Source organism: Protopterus annectens, chromosome 2.part1, assembly GCF_019279795.1.
Source record: "Protopterus annectens isolate FY-2018-M chromosome 2.part1, PAN1.0, whole genome shotgun sequence".
NCBI lineage: Eukaryota > Metazoa > Chordata > Ceratodontiformes > Protopteridae > Protopterus > Protopterus annectens.
The window spans coordinates 95,678,675-95,702,638 of NC_056729.1; the positions used below are offsets into that span (position 1 = coordinate 95,678,675).

At 39.9% G+C, this 23,964-nt stretch overlaps 1 protein-coding gene across 2 annotated transcripts in view; it reads right to left on the reverse strand.

The window, feature by feature from the left end:
- Positions 1 to 23,964, reverse strand: part of TMEM154 (transmembrane protein 154) — a 479,239-nt gene that overhangs the window by 104,916 nt on the left and 350,359 nt on the right. For both annotated transcript variants that reach the window (XM_044062046.1, XM_044062045.1), the window contains exon 4: positions 22,764 to 22,846. In XM_044062046.1, the coding sequence (XP_043917981.1) occupies positions 22,764 to 22,846 (83 nt within the window). The remainder of the gene's footprint in view (positions 1 to 22,763; positions 22,847 to 23,964) is intronic.

Below are 23,964 nucleotides of genomic sequence, written 5' to 3' on the forward strand. Positions count from 1 at the left end.
TATATATATATTTATATATGAGTGAGTGGTCACACTAAGAGGGTTAGGTAGGGTTGCATTAGTCTGGATGTGTGTGTGTGTGTGTGTGTGTGTGTGTGTGTGTGTGTGTGTGTGTGTGTGTGTGTGTGTGTGTGTGTGTGTGTGTGTGTGTGTGTGCCTTTGCCAACAAGATACATTGGCCAATAGGGATAACACTATTACCATCATGTCTGAATTCTACGGAGAGTTTGGTATCCCATGGTAATCCAGTTGATTGTAAATTCTCCCAGGCTGGTATTCCTGAAGGGTATACTGTGCATGCTCATTGGTTTAAAAGGAATGTAGGTTATGTTTTGAATGATCAAAAATGTAATACAAATAATAACTAAATCATTAATTATTAACCTGTCATATTCCCTTGAGCTACACAAGAATATTTTATATGAGCTGCGAACCAGTAAACATCACAAAACATCATAGCAAATTATTTCACCGATATGTTAGCAGAAATATGGAAAAAGTAACTGCACAGAGATGAAACTGTCATTGAAGATTAAGCTGTCATTGCTATGACTTTCCTTTTATCTTTCAGATATCATGTTGGCTGTAACAGCCTTTTCAGCATGATGTGACATAAAGTTCTTTATATCAGTATCACCGTTACTTTTAATGCCATGTTTACTGAGATGGAAGGAGTGTGCACTCTGAGCCTATCTGACCCTGATAAACCAGTACAAGCAAGGAACGTGAATGAAATTTAAGTGGTATCAGTGTCTGTGAGCGGCACTCAGGTACATAAGCAGGGTAACATTACTATCACGAGGACATCATGAAGAATATTTCCCCAGCATGACAACCTTCTGTATAATAACAATGTCACAGAGGTGTCTGCCAAGACCTGTCCCCGCCAGAAGCTCTTCATCCATGGTTTGGTGTAGGGATATCCCTGTGGTTTGGCTCCATTCTCCTGCCTCATTGTCAGGTGCATGAATGTGTTACATTATAAGAAGATGCCGTCTTTAAATATAAATTACAAAAACACACCACCTACATCTAAATACTTTACCCACAGTGTAAGAGTCTGCCAGTTTGCCCAGACTGCATATGTCTCTGCATTTCACTCAAAGCTGGAAAGTTAGGATTTGGAGTGGTGGTATCTTTTCTACATAATTCATCTGCATTTTACATTTCAAGACTGACAGATGGTCATTCACCCTAAGAGAAAATGATGACCTTAAGTTCATTTATTGGACTGGTGGGGGTTGTTTCATCCTAAATTATTTTTTTTTTCAGTAGAAGATTTAATTACATATCTATGTACTTCTGACTGTACCAAGGAAAGTTATTCCAGCAGCAGGAAGAAGAAGCACTAACAAATATAAATACCGTTGAGATGTGATACAGTCTTTGAAATAACCTTGAAAAGAAAAATGCAGGTTGTTCTATATGCACAGCAAATGCTATGTGTTGATATTACTTGCTTCTGCTAGAGGACAAAAAAGCCAAAAAAAAAATGCTGTATCATAAATTCCTGGAAGACTAAGATAATTTGTTTAAAATCTTAGTAATTTGCCCTTTTCTGGAAATGCCCTTGGCAGAAATAAGACAGAAAGAAAGAGAGCGCTCTTAGCAGCAAAGCATACTGAATGAAGCAGAGCAAATTTAGCTAATTTTATTCTAAAGAAAAATAATATAGCTAAAGTCAAAGACAAGAGCAGAACATTATTTGTTTATGTCTTTGGCAGGATCCCCATAAGGAATATTTCCAGACCCATAAGCCCAATAAAGATTTCAATAGCGTCGGCCAGGAAGTTTCCCCAGATTTCAAAGATATATAAAGGGCACAGCTGCAGTGATTAATGTGGCCTCAGCAGAAAAGGTCAAAACTATTCAACATGCTAATGGCAGATCTTCTGAGAAACATTCTAGCAATGTTTTGCTTAAGATATAATATATGAACAGGAGGATGGGAATCATGAGAAACATGTAGGAACCTGCAGCTACAGTCTCAAGATATGCTGGTATAAAATGCACAGTAAATCTAATCGTACTGCATAAAGAAAGAAATATATTATATTGAAAAAAGATAAAATACATTATCTTCCTGACTTCCAAATTAAATAAACAAAATTTATACAGAAAGTCTGTGAAATGGGCCTCTTCAAAAATGATGTATGTTAAGGTGAATGCTTTACTCTAGGCCTTTGTGATAAGTTATAGAAGGTTCAGTTCATCAATAGAAATCATACTGTTGTCTCATGGGTTCTTTATGTCTACCTCCATTCTGTGTGTGGCAGACAATACTTCTATACACATACTTCTATGTGGACGTGTCTCCATAGTTATCTTATTGGATGCCTGATACACTCCCTAATCTACATACAAGTGTGATATTAGCATTCTCATCTGCTAGGGGTCAAATGAGCACTGCAGCCTCCTTGACCTTCTGTCACATAAGGAGGTCAGCCTGACTAATCATCCCCATTATTCCTTCCCACCTTCTGACATCCAGTTTGGCTCCTCACCTGAACATGGCTTGGTAGAATTTCAGACACCCTACTTATGCACAATGTAGTCTTTTGACCAGTTTTACGGCAGAAACATAATAACACTCCTACAGGTTAATAAAATTAATTAGACCCACATTAGCAGAGCATCAAATAAGCGACACACTGATTGACATTTTAACAAATCATGGTTTTCGCATCACATCATATAACAGATTACAAAACAAAAGTGAAACTGTTTCATTTAAAGATTATTTACAGTAGAAGATCCGTAAACCAAGGTCAACTCACTGATGCAAGACTAGCCAGACATAGAAGTTTAGAATATAATAAATAAACCCACAATTGTAAATATATATTACATTTGAAGCTGTTGTCAAAAGTAAAAGACATACACTGCACACAGCAGTGAGTACATTACAGATCATAGGTAGTTTGTTACTAGGCACGCAGTCCAGGACACCACTAAGGGGCCTAGCCCAAACAAATGCTTGCCCCAAAGTACTGTCTGGTTAACTGACTTGTTCAAGGTCACACATTAAGTAGGCAAATGAAGTCTAATGGAATCAAACCTTGCACCATAAGAAGTAGCAAATTAACAAATCATGGTGAAGAGACAAATTTGTCATGATGAGACCACCCCTTCTCTGGAACAAACTTCCTCTACAGATCAAACAATGTAACACAGCATCTTGCTTAAGGAAGGAATCAGACAATTGGATGGGGATTCATAAGCCTCCCTTGATATGACTGACCTATTGATCCTTGGAAAGAAGGTAAGGTCTTATGGTGGGTACTCATAGCCTGCTGCCTTGTGCATTCTGTGACTCTCTGATTCTATGATAGAGATCCAAATAGACTAGTTCCCTCATCCAATTAACAAAAGAATAGGGGAAAAGTCAGAAACAATAGTGTATGTAACATGTGCCATAGCTCAATTAATAAAAATATTTAGTCATCCTCAATATTAGGACAAGTGAAATTATGAGAAATGGGTTAGATGAACATGATCAATACCATGGTATGAAAATGTAAGAAACAAATCAAAGGGTAATGACTCATGGTATGAAAGGGTACTAAACTACTAAGATAGATTTGGATAAAGGCAGAAAAGAAAAGCAGAAAGACTGGCAAAAATTAAAAGCTATCTGCGTGTGTGTGTGTGTGTGTGTGTGTGTGTGTGTGTGTGTGTGTGTGTGTGTGTGTGTGTGTGTGTGTGTGTGTGTGTGTGTGTGGGTGTGTGTGTGTGGGTGTGTGTGTGTGTGTGTGTGTGTGTGTGTGTGTGTGTGTGTGTGTGTGTGTGTGTGTGTGTGTGTGTGTGTGTGTGGTGTGTGTGTGTGTGTGTGTGTGTGTGTGTGTGTGTGTGTGTGTGTGTGTGTGTGTGTGTGGGTGTGTGGGTGTGTGGGTGTGTGGATGTGTTTGTGTAGGTGTGTGTGTGTGTGTGTGTGTGTGTGTGTGTGTGTGTGTGTGTGTGTGTGTGTGTGTGTGTGTGTGGATATGTGCGTGAATACATGCATGTATGCATGTGTGTGCATGAATCTGCAATGTGAACTTAAACACACACATATTCACTGTTTAACAGTAGACAAGTGTGCACAAAGCATTCACACTCACATGTTTCAGGATCAGCAGACAGAACTGCACAAGGTCTTCAGAAACCGATAAGTTGTAGCAAAAGGCAGCACCACAAAAAACCTTCATGCACAGATACATATTTCTATAGTAACAGACAGAGCTGTCCAAGACCTGCACATGCATGTGTGTTTCAGAAGTAAAGGTCTGCCCTGTTCAAGGCATGCACAAAGACACATGTTTCTGTAGTGGTAGCAGAACTGCCTCCCTGTACACATGCGTGTTTCAGTAGCAAAGGAGAGTGATGCTACTGCAAGCGCCATCTTGGGTGCTCAGCATTAACTCAGCTGCTAAACTATGAGATAAAAAATCTTATAAGACTTTACCTCCACAGCAACAGAAACTGAAGAGGCAATATATTTTAAGCCTGGCCAAAATCTTCATGCCCAGCCCCTTCCAAATATCAAAATGAAATTCTGACACATTGTAACGCAAGGGCAACATCAGGAATTATCAGTGACCTATGCTCAATGAGACTTTGGAAATGAACTATAGAATGATAGACAACACCAAAAGCACATTCTTGTGCAGACTACTCGAGAGAGAGAAAAAAAATTATATCTTTTCTGTTTTGTATATTCACTGACTTTTTCTTTCTTTCTTACATACCTTTATCCCTTCTGCCTGCCAGATATCAGCTCTCCGGTAATTGATGAGCAATTTATTCTCCTTAGGGCAAAAGACAATTATGAGAAACGGTGATCCTGGCAGACATTAGGGCTTTTTTGTCAAAGGCCTGAGTCACTTGTCTGAGAGTTTGTTATGCTGCTCCCCCACAATCCACAGTGCCATGCACAGACTCCCGGGAAGGTTACTGCATTTTGCAGCCTGGTAAAGCCAAGCATGCACCCCAGGTATTCCAAGATGCACTCATGCTTCACAGTGGGGGTAAGTATTGCAGCAGATCACACCTCCTCTATCCCCCAGGATGGACAAGCTGATGTCAGCTGCTCACTCCCACCCTGGTCTGGGAACATCATCTAGTACCTGGGCCATTATTCGAACCTGGGCTGTCTGGGTCTTAGTTGAGTTTTCATTCTTGTGCAACATAGAGCCAGCTGCATGTTGACTATCTTTATGCAATTCAGCAAGAAAAAGGGAATAGCTTAATTATCAGGGTGGCTTTTACATCCAAAAAAGTATGTGAATTAATTATTTCAGATAATTGCAACTTAGAAACAATCACAGAATCCCCATCTAACACTAATGTTCTGCATGAAGAGCTGACACAGACAAATAACTGGTGTCAGAGCCATGGAATAAAACTAAATGCCATGAAATCCTTAATAGTATCCATTGGAAGTTGTCCACCCCTGGTAACTACCATACCGACAAGTTACTCTTAAGAGTCGACCCAGTAGTTAGGGACTTGAAGACATGAATAGGCAGTAATCCAGTCTTTGACCATCATGTGTCCACTGCACTGAAGAAATCATTCTATGTTGAGCAACTTGTAAACAAAGGTATGTCATCTAGGTCCAAGGAGTTCATTGTTCCACTGTAGTCTGCAGTCTTCAGACCTATCATTGAGTACAATGCCCTATTTGGTATGTACCCAACAAGGCACATCCAACAACTAGAGCATCCTCAGAGGCTCCTCACTAAAAGAGTACAGGGCATGAATAATATGTCCGATGCAGACTGCATCAAAGTCCTATCCTTGCTTTCTGTCTCATGCAAGTTGTTGAGGTGAGACTTGTGCCTGGCATACAAGGCATGTTGAGACTCCACTCTGATGGACCTCCTGTATATCTTTAAAACAAACAGCACCAAAATGATCTATTCTAAAGACTTAAGCCTTGCTTGAAAAATAAATAGGGCCTGCTGGAGAGACAGATATGTATCCCAGACACCATTCCCTCTCTGGTACAGGCTCCCCATCCAAGTGAAGCAGAGTTACTCCCTAACCCAATTCAAGTGCAACTTGGACAACTGGATGGAGAAGCAGAAATTCAACCCTGGTTTGAGATGTGTGTCTCTAATGGCCACAGGCAGCCTGTAAATGGTACATCTCCCAGGTCCCTACTTATACTACTATGGGTACCAGAAGTTGTCAGAGATTTGGGATGCATGGCTAGGCTTAAAAAGGCCCCTGCAGTCATTAGCCTAGTAAACACCTATGAATCTGCAACCATAATAGAGACATTTATCAGTACAGATTAGCAGCTGATCACATTGTTTGCTTTAGACAAAGAAAGATGCATGTGGGTATGAATTTAAGTGAAGAAGTGTGAGGGTGACATCAAAACGGAATGGGAAGTGAGGAACCTGAAAAAAAAAAAACTAAGTATATCACATGACTGCTGGATCTGTGTTTTATCTTCCTAGTACTCTTTGTTCAACTTAAGCAATGGGATCCTATTATGTAAGAATTTGCTGAATGTGCAGAAAATAACCACCAGAGCAAGTCATCCATCAAAAAATGTAATATTGGAATTAGGTGCTATGCTACAGAATACACAAAAAGAATCATCAAATGACAGGTGTTTTCCTGTTGTGCCAGATGCAACTCCATCAGACCAATTCTAAAAGACCCAGTGTAAGTGACTTATTCCAATGTAATCCTGTTTTGTAAAGGGGACTTACACTGGAGTAAATCACCTCAGTAGTCTAGCTTGAACAGGTACAAAGTGTTGGTGCGCTTATGACTCAGCTGTCCACATTTTTGCACAATGTCCTGATTTTTGTCTTCAGATTTTGGTCTATTCCTCAAAGTTTTGTTTTCTTCTGGCAAATCACTGAGGATCAAAGTTTCTTTATTATTTTTGAGCCTTGGCCCCCCCATTATTTTTGGCTTTGTCCAGGTTTCTTGTGCTAAGAGTTTGAGAGGTATGTTAGCGGGTGCAGTCAGTCAGCCACCATCTCAATCATTCCTTAAAAGCTGCATTTGCAGTCAAACCTGAATACTGCAGCACTTTTTCTACTGTCTAAACTACAGGTTGTATCAAGCAATTTGTTACAGTTTAAAAGTAAAAATAGATTTTTTTTTGCTGGTTAAAATTTAAGTGCTGTAGCAGTCCTTTTAGGACATAAACTGTAGCAATTGTTTGCTACAGTTTAAAAGTAAAAAAAATGTTTTTTTTTTTTTGTATATCTATAAAACTTGAATGCTCTAGTGCTCCATGTGGGGGGCTACAGTTTAAATCAAAAAAATATTTTCTTTGCATTTATTTATTTATTTATTTTAGTATAATCTGAGGAGGGCCGGGGGGGGAGGGGTGCAGAAACAAGACCTGATGGGCTCCAGGTACCTGATTTTTTTATTTCTTTATTTCTTCTGTTCTTCCATTGAAAAGCTGGGAAAGGTGGGATCGGGCGTTTAACAAACCATTTTTTTGCTCTTCAAGAGTGGGGGGGGCATGTAGATCATGTAGTATAGAGCTGAGGGGTGTGGGGCACTAGTTCATGGGACCAGCATAGTGTGCTATTTGAACCAGTTATGCCTCTGTCATCTACTGTGAAAGCAAGTATTTTGGAATCTGGCCCCATATGTTGCTGAAAGGGCAGGATCTTAGTGAAATTGCCAAGAGAGCTGAAAATACAAGCTATATATCAGCGTGACAGCTGAATAATATTTTGAAATTTCAGACATTTGCTGTTAAAACTAAAGCTGAATAAACCTCCTAAGATTTGATAAAAAAATTGCTTCTAATCTTAAGGGGCTCACCTTCTTTATCTGATTTTCCCAGATTGTTCATTCATTGCTAATCCTGTATCTAGCTGATGGTATGAAAACAAATGGCCAGGCAAGTTTATGTCATGAAATCAAAGTGCTTTTCATTTAGAAATGTGCAGTATAAATAAATAAATACATGATGTAGTCACAACACTGATGATTTACCAAGTGAACTTCAGAATATCTCACAGGTAAAACAGTCATACATACACACACACACACACACACACACACACACACACACACACACACACACACACACACACACACACACACACACACAAAATGCAGACAGTCAGGGATGTCTGGTACAAGAGGATGAATGGAGTCTGTGACAGGCAGTAGTCAGGATACAGAACTTACACTCTATGACTTTTTCTCACTTGTACTTTGCTTGGCATTTCTGAAACATATTCACTTTTGCTCACAACCAACAGAGCTGTGAGTTGTTTTAGTAGTCAGTATTAGCATTTCCGAAATGTGTCTGTTAGCAATCACCGTAATGTTGTTGTGTAGTGAGTGAATAATGCAGACTACAACAGCTGATGCTTGAGCGTTGTACAAGGAAGAGGAAACACAAACAATAGTTTTGATACTCACATGCCCTAAAGTCACATTCCCATAATTTATAGTATTTGTTGTTTGTGAAAGTATAGCCCAGCTTTGTAACCCCCTGAACTGCAGATGGAGATGTTCTGGGATTAATAAAAATGGTTGACATTTTCTATTATTTAGGAATACATCTTTAACTGCTTTAAAAAGTTTCATTTTAAATTGTCAAGGTTTTTTGTACAGTTTTGGTGCCATAATTGAATTTTCTGGTCACGACACAGTGAGAATAGAATCCATTACAAATAGACTATATACCTTCTGTGTGATTGTGGTTCAATTTAAATATGTCCTATAATGTATAATTACATTTAAGGAATGCAAATAGTGTTAGAGCAGACTTGTAACTTAATTATGATCCCCAGACTTGTAACTTAATTATGATTCCCTCAGTTTCTGTACTAATGAAACATCAGATTCTATCCGAACTTAACACAACAGTGTGAGAAATGATACCATCTTACTTTGGTTGCTGAGACTGTTGTGCTCCAAATCAGAAGGGTTTTCTTAACAGTGCAAAGCAAGGCATAATATTTTTGCTAGACCTCGAGAACAGTATGCCATCGGGGGGGTTGCAGGAATATCAAGGTACTTAAAATATGCTGTGTAGGTATTTTTTGTTGTTGTCTCTTTCGGCTTTTCCCGGTTAGGGGTCGCCACAGTGGAACTCTGGTCCGCTAATGATTGGCAGTTGATTTTTACGTGCTGAGTTGCCAGCCCTAATGTACAACCTTCAACGAAGGTACGCCCATTCACGCATGTCTCCACGCAGAAGACGCTCTAGCTGAGAGTCGAACTGGTCAGCATCTTACTGTGAGGCGACAACCCTACCGCAGCACCACCACCATGGGGTATGCTGTGTAGGTATTAAAAATACATAATTAAGACTTCACGTAATCATAATCAGAATTACATATTTATACCACATGTATTAAGAAAGGATACAGTGTCATAAATCAGAGGTCACTTTTCATTTGACTGCAAACTCATAGGATGCAGTTACAATATGAAATAATTTTTAACCCAGTATCTTGTCCACGTCTACATCAGGGAAAGCTTGTTTAAAAGTACTATAAGGAAACTAAAAAAAGGAAAATTAAGACTATATTATATAGACCATTTCCATTTAAAGTTAAATACAGCAATATTCAGAATAAATTAAGTAGACAAAACATGTGAAGTTTGATTTTGAATTACAACTTGCAATTAACAGCAAAGGAAATGCAGCATTTTTATGCACACATGACACATATTGTGAATTAGATGATTTAGCAAAAACCAGTAAATTGAAAAAATGTAGACATATTTATAGTGTTCTATAGCATGTAATGCAATCAGAGACCATCACTAAATCAACCAGCAATATTATTTTCCCACATCTAAGCCAGTTCATAAACAATGGTTTGGCATGCAGTTAGTCTGAAATCTAAAAAATCTTCTAAGCCGGGTTTGCTGGCCACCAGTTTCTTACATAGTTACTAGACGTGCAGTCCAGGAGACCATTAAAGAGCCTAGCCCAAATATTCTATTATCCCAAAGTTCTGTCTGCTTAGGGTCATACAGTTAAGCAAATGAAGCCCCTAGAAATCAAAACCTGTGTTACAAGATGTAGCTTTTTAACAGACCATATGGCTTAATCATCTGCATTATCTGCCTGACTACAAAGTTATAACTTCTTTCTGTTAAGAAATCAAACCTTGGTCTCCTGGGTGACAAACAGGACTACGTATCACTGTAGTAGGCTTCCAGACCTTTAGCAATCTATACTGAATAACTCAATTTAAACAGAAATTATTCTATCAAAATCAAAAAGGGAGCTGTTGAACACATTTTTATTGATGTGATTACTGGATTTATACTAATTATAGGCAAATTCTTATTATAGCCAAAATAACTGAAGCTCGGGTAACAGACAGGTTGGCAGATTCATTTAAATAAGAGAAATAATATGGTTGTTTTTGGTTAAATGGTCTCTTCTCAGTATAGCAAGATCTTAAATACTTTCAGAATAATAATAAGATGTGGGTGGTCAAAGTCAGCTGACCTCATAGAAAGAGTGAGACAGGTGCTGCACTCCCTGTCATTGACTACGATTTCTCAGAAATTCAATGACCTCAGTGTGTGAATAGTAAAGTAAGGGGGGGGGGGCAGGGGCCTTGCCCTCAAGCAAAAATACTTTTGACAATTTTACATTAACTCAAAAATGATACATTTGAGTATGTTCAGTTTATAGAAGTGTCCTCATCCAACACAAATTTCAGTCAGAAAAAGTTCAGTGTGAATTTTCTGGGTTACAAAGCTTTATCTGCTGGACCAAGGACATGATATCTTCTTATTTTATTCAAATTTCAGCAAAGCACTTGATACAGTGAATAATGATGTTAAAGTGGATGATACGATTCCAGTTAAAAAGATAATCATTTATATTACCACTCTTTACTCAGTTGACATAATAATTGTCTAAGGGATGGATGTGTATGGGTAAGGTGTAGTACACCAGTCTTTGAATGGCTTTCAGTTAGTGTAGGTGTTCCAGGGGGAACTGTTGTGGGGCTTCTTTTGGCCTTGTCTTTCATCTCCTCTCCCGTGCTAGTTCTAACAAACACTTGACCCACTAGTTGAGGTCAGGTCATCTGGGTCTTACTCAGGGCTTTGTCTGTGTTCAGAGAGCTGGCCAGTTCGCATTATTTGGACATTTGACACAAGTCTGGCATATACAGATGCTTCCTGAAAGGGGATTTTCTACAGGGTTTTCTGGTTGGTAGGTACACACACACATACATACATACACACACACACACACACACACACACACACACACACACACACACACACACACACACACGTGAGCATATCATATAAGCAGAGAACAGGACCTGTAATATGTAATGTATTGTGTGTTGCACGCAATGCTAGATAAGCCCTAGAGCCCTGGTTGAAGACTCTGGTATGCAACCCCTAGAACATCCAGGAAATGACCCATAATGCAGCCCATGTAGAAATGTGAACGACAATAATGCATATTTTTAGACTACTGAAAGGATGCCTCCAACATCTAAACATCTCTGGAGTGACATTGCAACATAATCCAGAAATATGCAGAAAGACCTTTGCTGTGTGTGTTGTGATACACAATGTGCATCATGCAAACAACTGGAGTAGTAGGTAAACATCATGATAGGGTCTTCCATACCAACCATAACAGCAGCAGGAGAGCAGCTGGAGAGCCACAGAGTAACATGAAGCAACTATATGGCAGTCAAGACAGACGTGGGTGCAATACATCACAAGAAAGGCAAAGTGGCAGTGGTTGGTATATGGCTATGTGCCTTAACACAGACAACACAGAATAAAATGATGCATGCAGTATCACACCACAGATATGCACAAAGCTCACAAAGCTGTGCACAAGTCATCACCTTATCCACACAGTTTGGGAGAGGGTAATGCACAGTCATTATCATTTGTCAGTTGTGGGGGACACAGAGACATGTGACTAAAACACCATAATATGGGGTAGGGTCATGAGTGTTGAAACAGTAGGCACATACTCTGGAAGGTTGCAGGGAATTGCCATGATGTGACCACTGATGGTGTCTACTTCACTGATTTGTAGTGTCAATGCTTAATGTGGTCCACTGTAAGGAAGGGGTAGAACTATGGGACCATGTGAGTGCATCCCGGGAGTCTGTCTCTTTACTGAGCTTTGTGAGTGTCATTTCCCATAACCTGAACATTGACAGTGGCTGGGGGAGGCAGGCTTTGGCTTGTAGGTGATAGGGATGGGATAGATGGGATAGAATCACAGTTATATAGCTATAGATGAAAAATGTCAGTAAATGAGTGCATATAGTACGTTATGGGATGCATGTACCTATGGTCACAGCCTCACCCACTTTATGTACTTTGCTGTCATCTAAATTTGTTATACACAGCTTCCCTCCATTCACAGACTGCTATCACATCTTAACATATGGTCTTGGAACCCCACACCTACTGTGGCATGTCTTTCTATGATCACAATTTGCTCCCCCCCATTCCAGACAGATAGTACATTGTCATGCCAATATGATGGGCTCCAAGTTACAAATACACCAAGATAACTGCTTTACTCTCACTGCCATCCACCATAGAGTGGGCTCATTCATTAAGTCCATGAAGAGCCACATCTACAGAGGCTTTATTAAAATTCCATTATTTTGAAATGGTACAGTGGTGAGCAATGTTGCAGAAAACGGCATAAATGCTTGATATAATAAGCGCCAGTTAGCACAGTGGTTCTTAATGAAGCCAGTTATAACCACTTTCTGTGAATCACTGCTGGTCTGCACTGAGATACCTATACATGGTGGTATGAGCCACATATGTCACACTGAATGTGAAGCATGTGACCAGTACACTTGTGCTTATAGCGTACATATGCCCTATAGTGGCATGATGCGGCACTAGTACCACTGCATAATGCTACAGACATGTTGTAATGCAGTGGTGCATCACCTTGTTGCCTGACTTGTGATTCAGAAATGCACACCTGTACACATGGGGCTACTTTTTGCAGCACTATCTATCTGAGAAGAGGATAATCATTATTTACACTGTTGGTTAATAAGATGCATGGCACATTTTCCATTAGACTGAAATGGCCTGCTACAAGTGGGAGATCTACTAATTGATGTGATTTCATACTTGGCTTAATTTAACAGTAGGAGGTAACCGGAAATATCTGATCAACTAGAGAGGTGGCAGTACTTTTATGCCATGAAAAAGCTATGGGGAATTTGAGAATTTTGTTAGCCTTCCGTGGAAATTTTGTGTGTGTGTGTGTGTATGTGTGTGCGTGCGTGTGTGTGTGTGTGTGTGTGTGTGTGTGTGTGTGTGTGTGTGTGTGTGTGTGTGTGTGTGTGTGTGTGTGTGTGTGTGTGTCTCTGTGTGTGTGTAAATAACACTTCATGTGAAAGGCAGTTTCTATGAACAAAGAAGCACTGGAAAATGTTGGTTCACATACTGAGAGGAGTGAAACAGAGGTCTGGGAGGGCTGGCCAAAGATTTGGTTCTGCAAGTGGCTTGTGTGCAATCTATTGTTGTATGGATGTTGAAAGCCATATCCAGGACAGTAGTGCATATTCCCTTTGTGTTTTGGGGTCCAGGTTGTATTTTGTGAATTACTGAAATAATTGTGTGTATTTTTTGCTATTATTTTACCCATGGTTGGCAGTAGTAGGATTTAAATTCCTTGGTGCCAGCCATCTTGATGTCACAGTTGGTGGCATCCTGCCATCTGGAAATCACATTAGTGACAGTGGTAACTTCATTCTGTAACATTGGTGACAGTGGTACCATCACCCCCCCAACACTAATGGCAGTGTTGCCATTTCCCCTGTCACACTGGTGGCCACTGATGAGGACATTGCAGCTGTAGTTATTCAGCCTAAAACAGCTTTCTTACCAAAGGTCTGCGCATGTTGACTCTTGTAGCCATAAGGTAAAATATACAGAGGTGTGGTTGTCTACAGTAGTTATTTTATTTTTAGTCAGCTTAATTTGGGAACAGTCAGATAATTACCTCTTCTGACAACTATGTTAAAATAGCAGCATAGTTGACTAAGGAAAGCAAAGCAAGAGGAATCCAGTAGATTAATATATCCAGACAAGATGTGATAGCAGCTTTGTGCACAATAAAGCATGGAGTGATTATGCAGAAGGCAGACAAAGGACAGTCTACTCCATCACAAGAGGACTTTAAAGCTCAAGCAGAATTAAGAGACTGCCTCTTGAAGTGAAGCACATGGAACATGAGGCAGGCAAATAAATGTAGAAATTAGAGGGTTGAGAGATAGAAGATCAACACCACCATGAAAAGGAGATGATCATCATACACCAGAGACATGAGTAATGAGTGTGGGGGGGGATCACACTCAAGAAGCCCAGGTCAGTACAAAACATCTTCCTCAAGACAAAGAGGAGGAGGATGATCTAGATTGTTGTATAAGGGTTTGTGAAGGTGTGTGTATTCTGCATCAAGTTAACTAAGGGCAAGTGAGTGAGTTTTTTTATGTTTTTGCTCACAAGGAAGGTACTGCATGCAGTGCCTAAACTCCATGATGGTGAATGCTTAAATTATGCCAGCATTAAAGCATATTTGCTTATTTCTTTTTAGCTGATATCAGAGCTATACAGAAAGAAGTTTAGAGAATACCGAAGACAGGCAGATGAAAGTCTGATCGATTATACTGCAGAAATAATTATTTTCATATATGGGTGAGTGGATGTTAGGTCACCACATCTGAAATGCTTGCAGATATTTTGGTCAGAGAACAAACTCATAGAAGTTGGCAGACCAGGAATATAATAATGCTGGGGAGATGTGGAGGAATGGGGACCTTTCCCAAGTGGGCAGGCTGCCACTGTTTAGCAGGGGAGTACCAGCACTGTACATGTGTATAAGGGAATCAGTGGAGGCAGCCTATCCCTTCTCAGCAGGTTACACAGGACAAGGAAGAAACCAAGGGTTTGGGTGCATGTCCATGTTTTAGTGTTAAATGTTTCATATGTAACCAAATGGGGCATATATGGTCTTACTTTCCACTACGACATGGGCGAGAACAAAAGCTGCAGAAAGCATCAAGCAACACTCACATTATGATAGTGGTATGTTATTTAGAGGCAGATAAGAAGGAGGTCATTGTCAAAAGGAGCACAGTTTCAGACATAGTCATAGTCAAACCTGAAGTGGTCAGACAGGAGCATGACTTCCTTGGGTAGTCCACTACAGCTAGGGAATTAGGTGTAAAACCTTTTCAGGTACTTTTGACCAGAGTCTATCTGGATGGGGAAGGAGGAGCAAGATAGCAAGCAGGTGGCTATACTTGAGGACATTCCTACTGATGTCCTAATAGGACATCATTTTGACAATGCAGTACTTTGTGTGCATGATGCTACATGCAGACAGGCATTTAGGCAATCAAATGAGGAAGGCAAATTGGAGATTGCCAGCTGGATCCCACACCTCCATCTGGAGCTGGGGATATGGCTACCTTAGAGGGGGAGCTGGTCAATAACAATCACCCGACATCTGAGCCACAGCTAGGAAAGGTACTGGGCTTCTCTTGTAAGGTGGTACTTCTGGTGGGGGAGAGGCAAGTGATAATAGTCAGCCAGAACATGAGCCACCACTGGCAAATGGCCCGAACTTCCTGCGGAAGGGGAGCTGGCTAGTGTCACAAAAGAGGACTTGAGGCAAGCTCAGCTGTCAGATCATACTTTACAAGACTTGAGAAAGGTAACTAAGTAGGCTCCAGATACTCAGTGGGAAAGCCAGTACACATATTGGGACAAAGGATTGTCGTACGGAGAATGGATCTCTGAAGGAGGACCACAGGGAGAAGGAAGAGCACAGCTGTTAGTACCCAGGGTCCAGTTACTGCCATTTCTGACCATAGACAATGACATTACATTCACAAGCCATGTGAGCATGAAGTGTACTAAATGATGGCTTATGCACATATGGGTATGAAGTGTACTAAATTATGGCTTATGCAGATATGGGCATGAAGTGTACTAAATGATGGCTTATGCAGATATGGGCATGAAGTGTACTAAATGATGGCTCATGCAGAATTTGTATTGGCCTGGGATTGCAAAGGACATAATAAGGTACTGCAAGCATTTGTGAACAGTTCCAGAAAGTTAGCAAGAATGGAGACAAAGCCAAGGCTGCTTTGATGCATTTGTATGTTATTGAGGAACCATATCAGATGGTGGATATATACATTTTGGCATGTCTGAGTATTCCAAGTCCCACAGATGTGAAATATACCCTGGTAGTGGTGGATTAAACCACTAAGAACCCCAGAGCAGTGTCTCTGTTTTCCACTGAAGCAGGGAAGATGGCTAATGTTTTGCTAGACATTTTTGGCAAGGAAGGATTCCCTAGGGAAATACTGACAGAGGTGCAGACTTTGTCAGACCTGCTGGCATGTCTGTGGAAGAAGTGTGGGCTAAAGCACCTAAAGACTGTTCCTGCCATCCACAGGCAAATAGTCTGGCATAGAGGTCTAACTTTATGCTGAGGACTATGTTGAGAGTATTTGCACATCAGTTCAAGAGAAATTGGAAGCAACATCAGTCCCATCTGCTCTTTGCATACAGAAAGGTGCTCCAGGAATCCAGAGTTTTTTCTTCCTTTGAACTAAAGTATGGTCACAGGGTAAGGGGGAGGGCACAAATTTAATTTGTGGTGAGTCAGAAGATGAGTGCAATTCCCACATGAAGCCTGTTGTACAGTATGTGCTTAAGGAGTTTGTGGAGCTTACCAAGAGCATCTAGCAGAACACAATTAGAGAAAAAGTTCTAGTAGGACTGGACAGACATAACCAGAGAGCATTCTGGAGGGCAACAGGTGAGAGTACTTATTTCTGCTAGATACAACAAGCTGCAGGCAGTCTGGCCAAATCTACTTATCATTGTGGACATGGTAAGTGATGTCAAGTACTTTACAGAATTGCCAGGCAGAAGCATAGATTCTTTCATGTTAACATGATAAAGTCTTATCATAACAGAAAGGCCTGGTACTTAGTGTCTGCAGTGAGTAGCAGAAGATGCAAAGGGGAATATGGAGATAAGACACCCTTGGTGATATTCAGTAGACACTTCAGTGGATGGGATAACCCTCTGCCTTCAACTAACCTCTAGCCAGGTTCAGGAAATCTGAGCAGTATTACAGGAAATTGTGGATATGTTTACTGGTAGACCAGGGTGTACCCACCTGGTGGAGTACCACTTAGACACAGGACCACAGCAACCAATCAGACAAGATCTTTACAGAGCACCTGAAACAGTTAGACCAACTCCGAAAAGAGGAAGTGATGGACATGTTAGAACAGGGAGTGAACTCCAACAGTCCCTGGGCCTCACCAGTGGTGTTGGTGCCAAAGAAAGATTGACACCCCTGGTTCTGTGTAGACTACAGGAAACTGAATATTCAGACAGAATAAGATGCAACCCCATGCCCAGGATGGCTGAAGCCTTAGAGCAACTGGGTGGGGCTAAGTATCCAACTACTATTGACTTGACCAATATTTACTAGCAGGCACCTGTGACATCTGCAGCCAGGGGGAGGTCCGTGTTTGTAACCTCATTTGGGTTGTATAAGTTTATTGGTATGATGAATGCCATGGCAACTTTCCAAATGCTGGCAGATCACATCCTAGCAAGAACAGGAGAATATGCCCTTACCTATCTAGATGACATTCCCATCTAGCTTGTCCTAGGCAGAACATGAGCAACGTGTCAGGGGAGTGTTGGGCAGACTGCAAAGAACAAGGCTTACTATCAAGGCTGACAACTGTCAGGCAGGTATGGCAGAAGTTTCCTATCTGGGACACAGAATGATTAGTGCAAAGATTAGGCCAGAACCTGGCAAGACTAACGCTACTCAGGCATGGCCAACCCCTACTAACAAGAAACAAGTATGGACATTCTTAGGGATAGCAGGGTACTATTGGAAATTTGTTCAATAGTATAATACAATACCTATTCTCTCTTGAACCCACCTTCACCACTTACAGACCTTACTAGGAACAATAGATCAAATATGGTTTACAGGGCACATGCCTGTCAGCAGGCATGTCAAAACCTCAAAGAGGATCTAAGTGGAACCCCTGATCCAGCCATCCCTGACTATAGTGAAGAATTCATGCCACAGAAAGATGCTTCTAACTATGAAGTGGCATCTGTCTCCAGCCAGGTTTCCTCAGAAAGAGACGAGCACCTTACTGTGTTCTTGAGCCTCAGACTTCAAGCCAGGGAGCAGTCTTATGCAGCTATATAGAAGGAGTATTTACATATAGTCTGGGTTTTGTAAAACTTACAGCCCTAACCATATGGCAGAAAGTTTACAGCGGTTACAGACCACAACCCTTAAAATGGCTACACACAGCAAGTTCATAGAATGGAAATCATCTTAGATGGCGTCTACCCATGCAGTCCTATAAAATAACATATTTAGTATTAGAGAAACAGTATATATAGCAATACAGACTCAAGCTTTATTTCTTGAAGAAGATCTCCAGAAGACTTGTTTGAAGTCACTAATGTGAGATCATTTTGAGGTTGGAGAAAATGCCAGGTTAAAGAAACAGTTAAAATGTAATATATTTTTTCTTTCTCTTCTTCCTCTGTAATCAGAGTTTGTGAAGTTCAAATATTAACCTTTAAGCTCTTGTGGCAAACATCCATTTTTTTATAAGAAATACATTAATGCAGTGCTCCTTACCTGAAAAGAGGGTAATCATTATTTGCACTGTTGGTTAATAAGCTCTGTGGCACGCATCCCCATTAGACTGCTTAGGCCTACTACCAGTAGAAGAAATATTAATTAATGTAATTTCATATTTTGCTAAAGTTATGAGCAACAGGTAAGTAGTGGTCCCTTGCCTGCCAAGGTAGCAGTAGTACTGCCATGCCAGGAAAAAACTTTGGTGAACTGGAGAATTACTGCTTTCCCTGGGAATTGTGTGTGTGTGTGTGTGTGTGTGTGTGTGTGTGTGTGTGTGTGTGTGTGTGTGTGTGTGTGTGTGTGTGTGTGTGTGTGTGTGTGTGTGTGGTGTGCGTGTGTGTGTGTGTAAAAATAATACTTTGTGTTAAAGGCAGTTACTGTGGACAAAGATGCACTGAAAGACATTGGCTTATACAGAGAGTAGTGGGACATCTTGGCCAAAGACTTACCTCTGTAAGTGGCTTGAATGCATTACAATGTGGGTGTGGATGTTGGAAGCCCATATCCAGGACAGCAGTACATGTTCCTTTTATGATCTTAGGATCTGGTTGTATTTTGTGAATTAATTATTGAAATAGATTTGTTTGCACTTTCTTGTTTTTCTTTCTGCCTTGGTTTTGGTAGTGGTGAGATTTCAAACCCCATCAGTGCCAACCATGTTGACGTCATAGTGAGTAGCATTTTGCTATCTGGAGGATACATTGGTGGCAGCGATATCATTGCCACATAACACTAGTGGCAATAGTGCCATTTCAACATCACAGGTATAACTCTATAACATTCCAGCAAGTGCAGCAAATATACTGCTGTCATCTTGTAATTTGCACGCAGTAGTTATCTAATCATTATCAAGCTCCCAGCACATTACAATAGTTTCAATATGCAGTGTGTACATCTTATAGAAAAACATATCGCTGCCATGTATATTTATCACAAGAGGCAGTGGTAAGACTGGTCTGAATGAGTTCTGTGAAGGAATTAACCATACACAAACAATATAAAATGTTATTTCAAAAACCTTTAGGTAGAGCAAGATGGAGGTCATGGAAAACAGTGTTTACTGGAAAACAGTGTACATACGTTAACCCTCCCCTACTTTATATAGAAGCAAAACATCTAAATGCAATCAGTGAACAGAAATGAAGCCAGTTTTAACAACACACTGCAGGCAGGGTGCAACTAATGTCAGTTTCAGGAAGGAAGTTATATGAAAAGATAATAATGCAGAGTAAAGCAGTCAGTATTAAATGAGTATTTATTAAGACATGGCTGTAATAACAGTTTAATCTAACATGGAAGTCATTGTGTGGTTGTAAAGCAGAGTCAGATATGGCCTTACAAAAGGACAAAATATAGGTGCTGAGGGACCATATTTTCAAATCAAGTGGTATCTGGTATTTACAGGCAAGCACATTGTTGAGAAATTGCTTCAATGACTCAGTAAAATACCGCATGACATCAACTGTTGTAAGGTGACTGGGGATGCTGTCCTATTAAAGAGGTCCCTGACCAGGGATGCTGTCCTATTAAAGAGGTCCACAGACAGGGATGGTTACTTTCATACACTGGAGATTGTAGGCTGATAGGATAAATTGCTAGATGAAGTAATGTGTTGCGTACAAGTCTTAGTAAGCACCCACTAAGACAGAGGATGCAAAAGTGAGGCACTGGTCATGAGAAATTAGCAGGAATTAGCATGTGCCGTAAAGCTGCAGTGAGGGGTGGGCTTCCATTGATATAGGGAGGAAGCCAAGTCTTTCTACTGATGCTTCCTATAAGAAGAGCTCAGCATAAATCAATGAATCCAGTTCAGTGTTTGTTGCACAGGCACTGGCTATTACAGAAAGAACATATGTGTGTAATTATTTAAAAGTGTATGTTCTGTCCTTGATTATATTGTTATTGTGTGAGCACTATGTGCTATCTTTGATCAGATTGATAATTTAATGTATCTCTGGACTGAGACCAAAAATGGCCCAGCAGGATCAGAGCTCTAGTTTGATTAACAAATACAAATACATACATACATACATAAAGTAAAGTAAGTAAATAGGTAGGTAAGTAGGTAGTTATATTTTTCAAAAGGACCTACCTTGCCTCTTTAGTCAGAGACCTTATAAGTATTTTTTAGAGCAGTAACCCATGGGTCATGACATCCACAGCCTTCTATAGCACCTGCTTATGGTCACTGGGAGATTATAAATCATAAAGAACCTAGAACTTGGAATTGCAACCATAATACATTCAAACTGTATGGAGGTCTCTGACAGTACCTCACTGAGGTCCATGACAAATTTAAAACAGTAAGTAAGTGACTCATACTAAAACGGGAGAAGGGAAGCTGCAAAGAGTTGTAGGTCAAGTTTATATCTGGCAGCAATAAAGTCAGGATAAAGTGACAGATCTGATGGGCAAAACACTTGTTTTTGTGGATGAGACAATGAACTCCATATTTCCAGGTGAAAACTGAGTCATAAGGTAAATGTGAGAATAATCGATACCGAACCAGTAACCCTGAATGTATCTGGAGCAGAAGGGAGTGGGGATAGCATGCAATACTAACCCTTTATGGCTAACATAAGAGCACTGAAATCAAGAAGGAGGAAGTGAAAGTGGGGTTGGATGTTTCCAGATGGACACAAGTGAAAGATAGACAAATCACTTCAATCCATGAAGTTCTAGAAAGTGAATGTGATGATAAAGACTGAATTGATGCAGATAAACCTGGAATGTAAAAACTAAAATGTGGGGGCAGATAAAGAAGATGAATAAAATGAGAACGAACTCCACCAAGTATGGTTTAGCATTTCATTAATTCCTATTATATTTTTACAAAGTGCAGTTTCTTTTAGGAAGGTTACTAAAATTACTTGCTTATTAACTGGGAATCCTAAGACTTTTTATATGAGTTAAGAAATGTTCCATAGCACTGGAGCTGCATACTAATTTATTTCAGGTGGATGCAGTTTCAGTGAGTTACCAGTTAAGTCAGCTGCTATGGTAGCTGCCCAAAAACTAAAAGTGAAACATTTGTGATATAAGATTTCTTGATGGCACTGAGTGACCTCTTCTTACTATCCTGGTACTTAATCTTTAGATAGGTACTGTAACTGTCTCCTCTGCATTTTTACAGAATAGAATGGACTTCTGTAGTAAACAGCCTTCAAGGGTCCTCTGCATTGATGTAAATGTGGTGAGGTACACACTCTCATCAATGGTTCACGAAGTAGGACTGGAAGGCTTTCATTTTACCTTTCTCAGAGTATATCATCCTGTTCCAACCCAGTCAGCATGTGAAATGCACAGAACTGAGGATGGCTGTGACTGCCCCTACATGCCTTTCTTCAATGATCGAGTACTGTAGCCCCAAAGTAGATGCCACACTGATGTGATACTCCCCATCCATCTTTTTAGAGAAGTTGTCACCTATAGCATGCTGTTCCTTCTAGTTACCAATTTGTCTGCCCCAAGGTCCATTTAATCTGGGATATTTTACATGAAAATGCTATTGTGATTCACAATTACCTACTGAACCAACAGGAAGTAAACACACTAACAGCAGTGTTAAAAAAGTTCAGCATAACAAGTATCACCCAGTAGAAACAGTCATCATAGCCACAATCAAAATCTACATCTGAGAAACTTAAACTAGACACACCAGCTGCGGTGGAAAGAAACTGAATGTGACAAGAAGAATTCATGACCAGCATCATTCACGGAAAGTGATAATCATATAATTCAGCCGAAACAATTGTATTCACTTTTTTAATATTTAATACCTTAGACAAAAACAACACTGGAAATATCATCCACAGATGTGGTATGTAACTTTGCAGCCTATTGACTGCTGACAACAAAGCGATTAAACAATTCACTTGTGATGATTTAAGATTTAGTTAAAAACATATCGATATAACTGCACAGGCTGTTGATTTTAATCCAGCATGAACTATCTTGTGGCACATTTGCAGGTCATAAATTCTGTCCTGCCTTTAGTCTAAGTCACTGATTAGGAAGTAACACATGAAATTAGAATATCTGGTGTCTAAAATAAAAAATATATACATATATACATTGTACTTACAATTTCTTTTCATGGCTTCCCATTTGTCCAGGTCATCCATTTCTACTTCCATTACTGATGGCGTGTCTTCCTCAAAAATTGGACTATAACAACAAAAGGAAGCTATTTTAATTTATGTAAGTACAATCACATTCTGACCCCCAACTAGCCCACCTCTCTCGGATATCTACATTTAGATCCTACAGAATTACATCCAGAAATGCTTGTTTTGTGATTCCTGTTTGCTTGCAGTGCCTCCGACTTCATGGGTCCCTGGTTATAGTGACACCAACTAGTGTGGAAGAGTGTGTTTTTTGTAACTCATGCTGTACATAGTGAATGGGCAATGTAAATTTTACAATGCATTCTGTATCACTGCAGTCTCAAGAGTTTGGCTACATTGGAGAGTTGGAATACATAAGGGATATTTTATCAAACTGCCTCAAGAAATGAAATTTTAATCTTGTTGATAAATGATAATGTGTATTCCAAGACAATAACTGACTGAAATGACACAGAAAAAATAAAATAAAAGGTAGTGACAAGAAAAAATAAAATAATATATATACTGGTACCATGCAGCTTTGTGCATGGTTTACTTAAATGTATCAACTATCAGTTTTACCTTGAGAAAAAGCCTAGTATGGGTCTTGTAGTAGGAATTAACTGATGTGGAATACAAGTACATTTAATGAATGTAGCTGTTCTTATTCATAACACATATATTCATAAATAGCAGTAGGCGACCCATTCAGACGCCTGAAAGAGTCAAGTCACAAACCAAACAAAGGTCACGAAAAAGACATCAGCAGACCAGCATGAAGGAATGACTGTTTACATTTTATTGCACGACTGCAACAAACAGCAAAGGAGGTTATTATGGCAGTGAGCAGTATAACACAGTTCAATGGTCAGACCAAACACAGATTATATCCATCAGAGATATCATATTTCAGATTATTGTCAAGTCAGCTACATTTGATATTTACAAAATATATGACATGGCATTTTGAGACTATAAATATAAGCAGTCAAGGCCAAGGGTAAAGCTTTTGATGGACCCATGTGTGATCTGCGGTAAATGTAAATTTCACATAAACGACTACTAACAGTATATGAGATAATCTGCACTGAAAGAGGCCTTTATCAAAAAAAAAAAAGATGAAGCACTATTGCATTTTTAAGGCCTATCAACCTAAAACAGCTGCCCAAAGTCATTGCT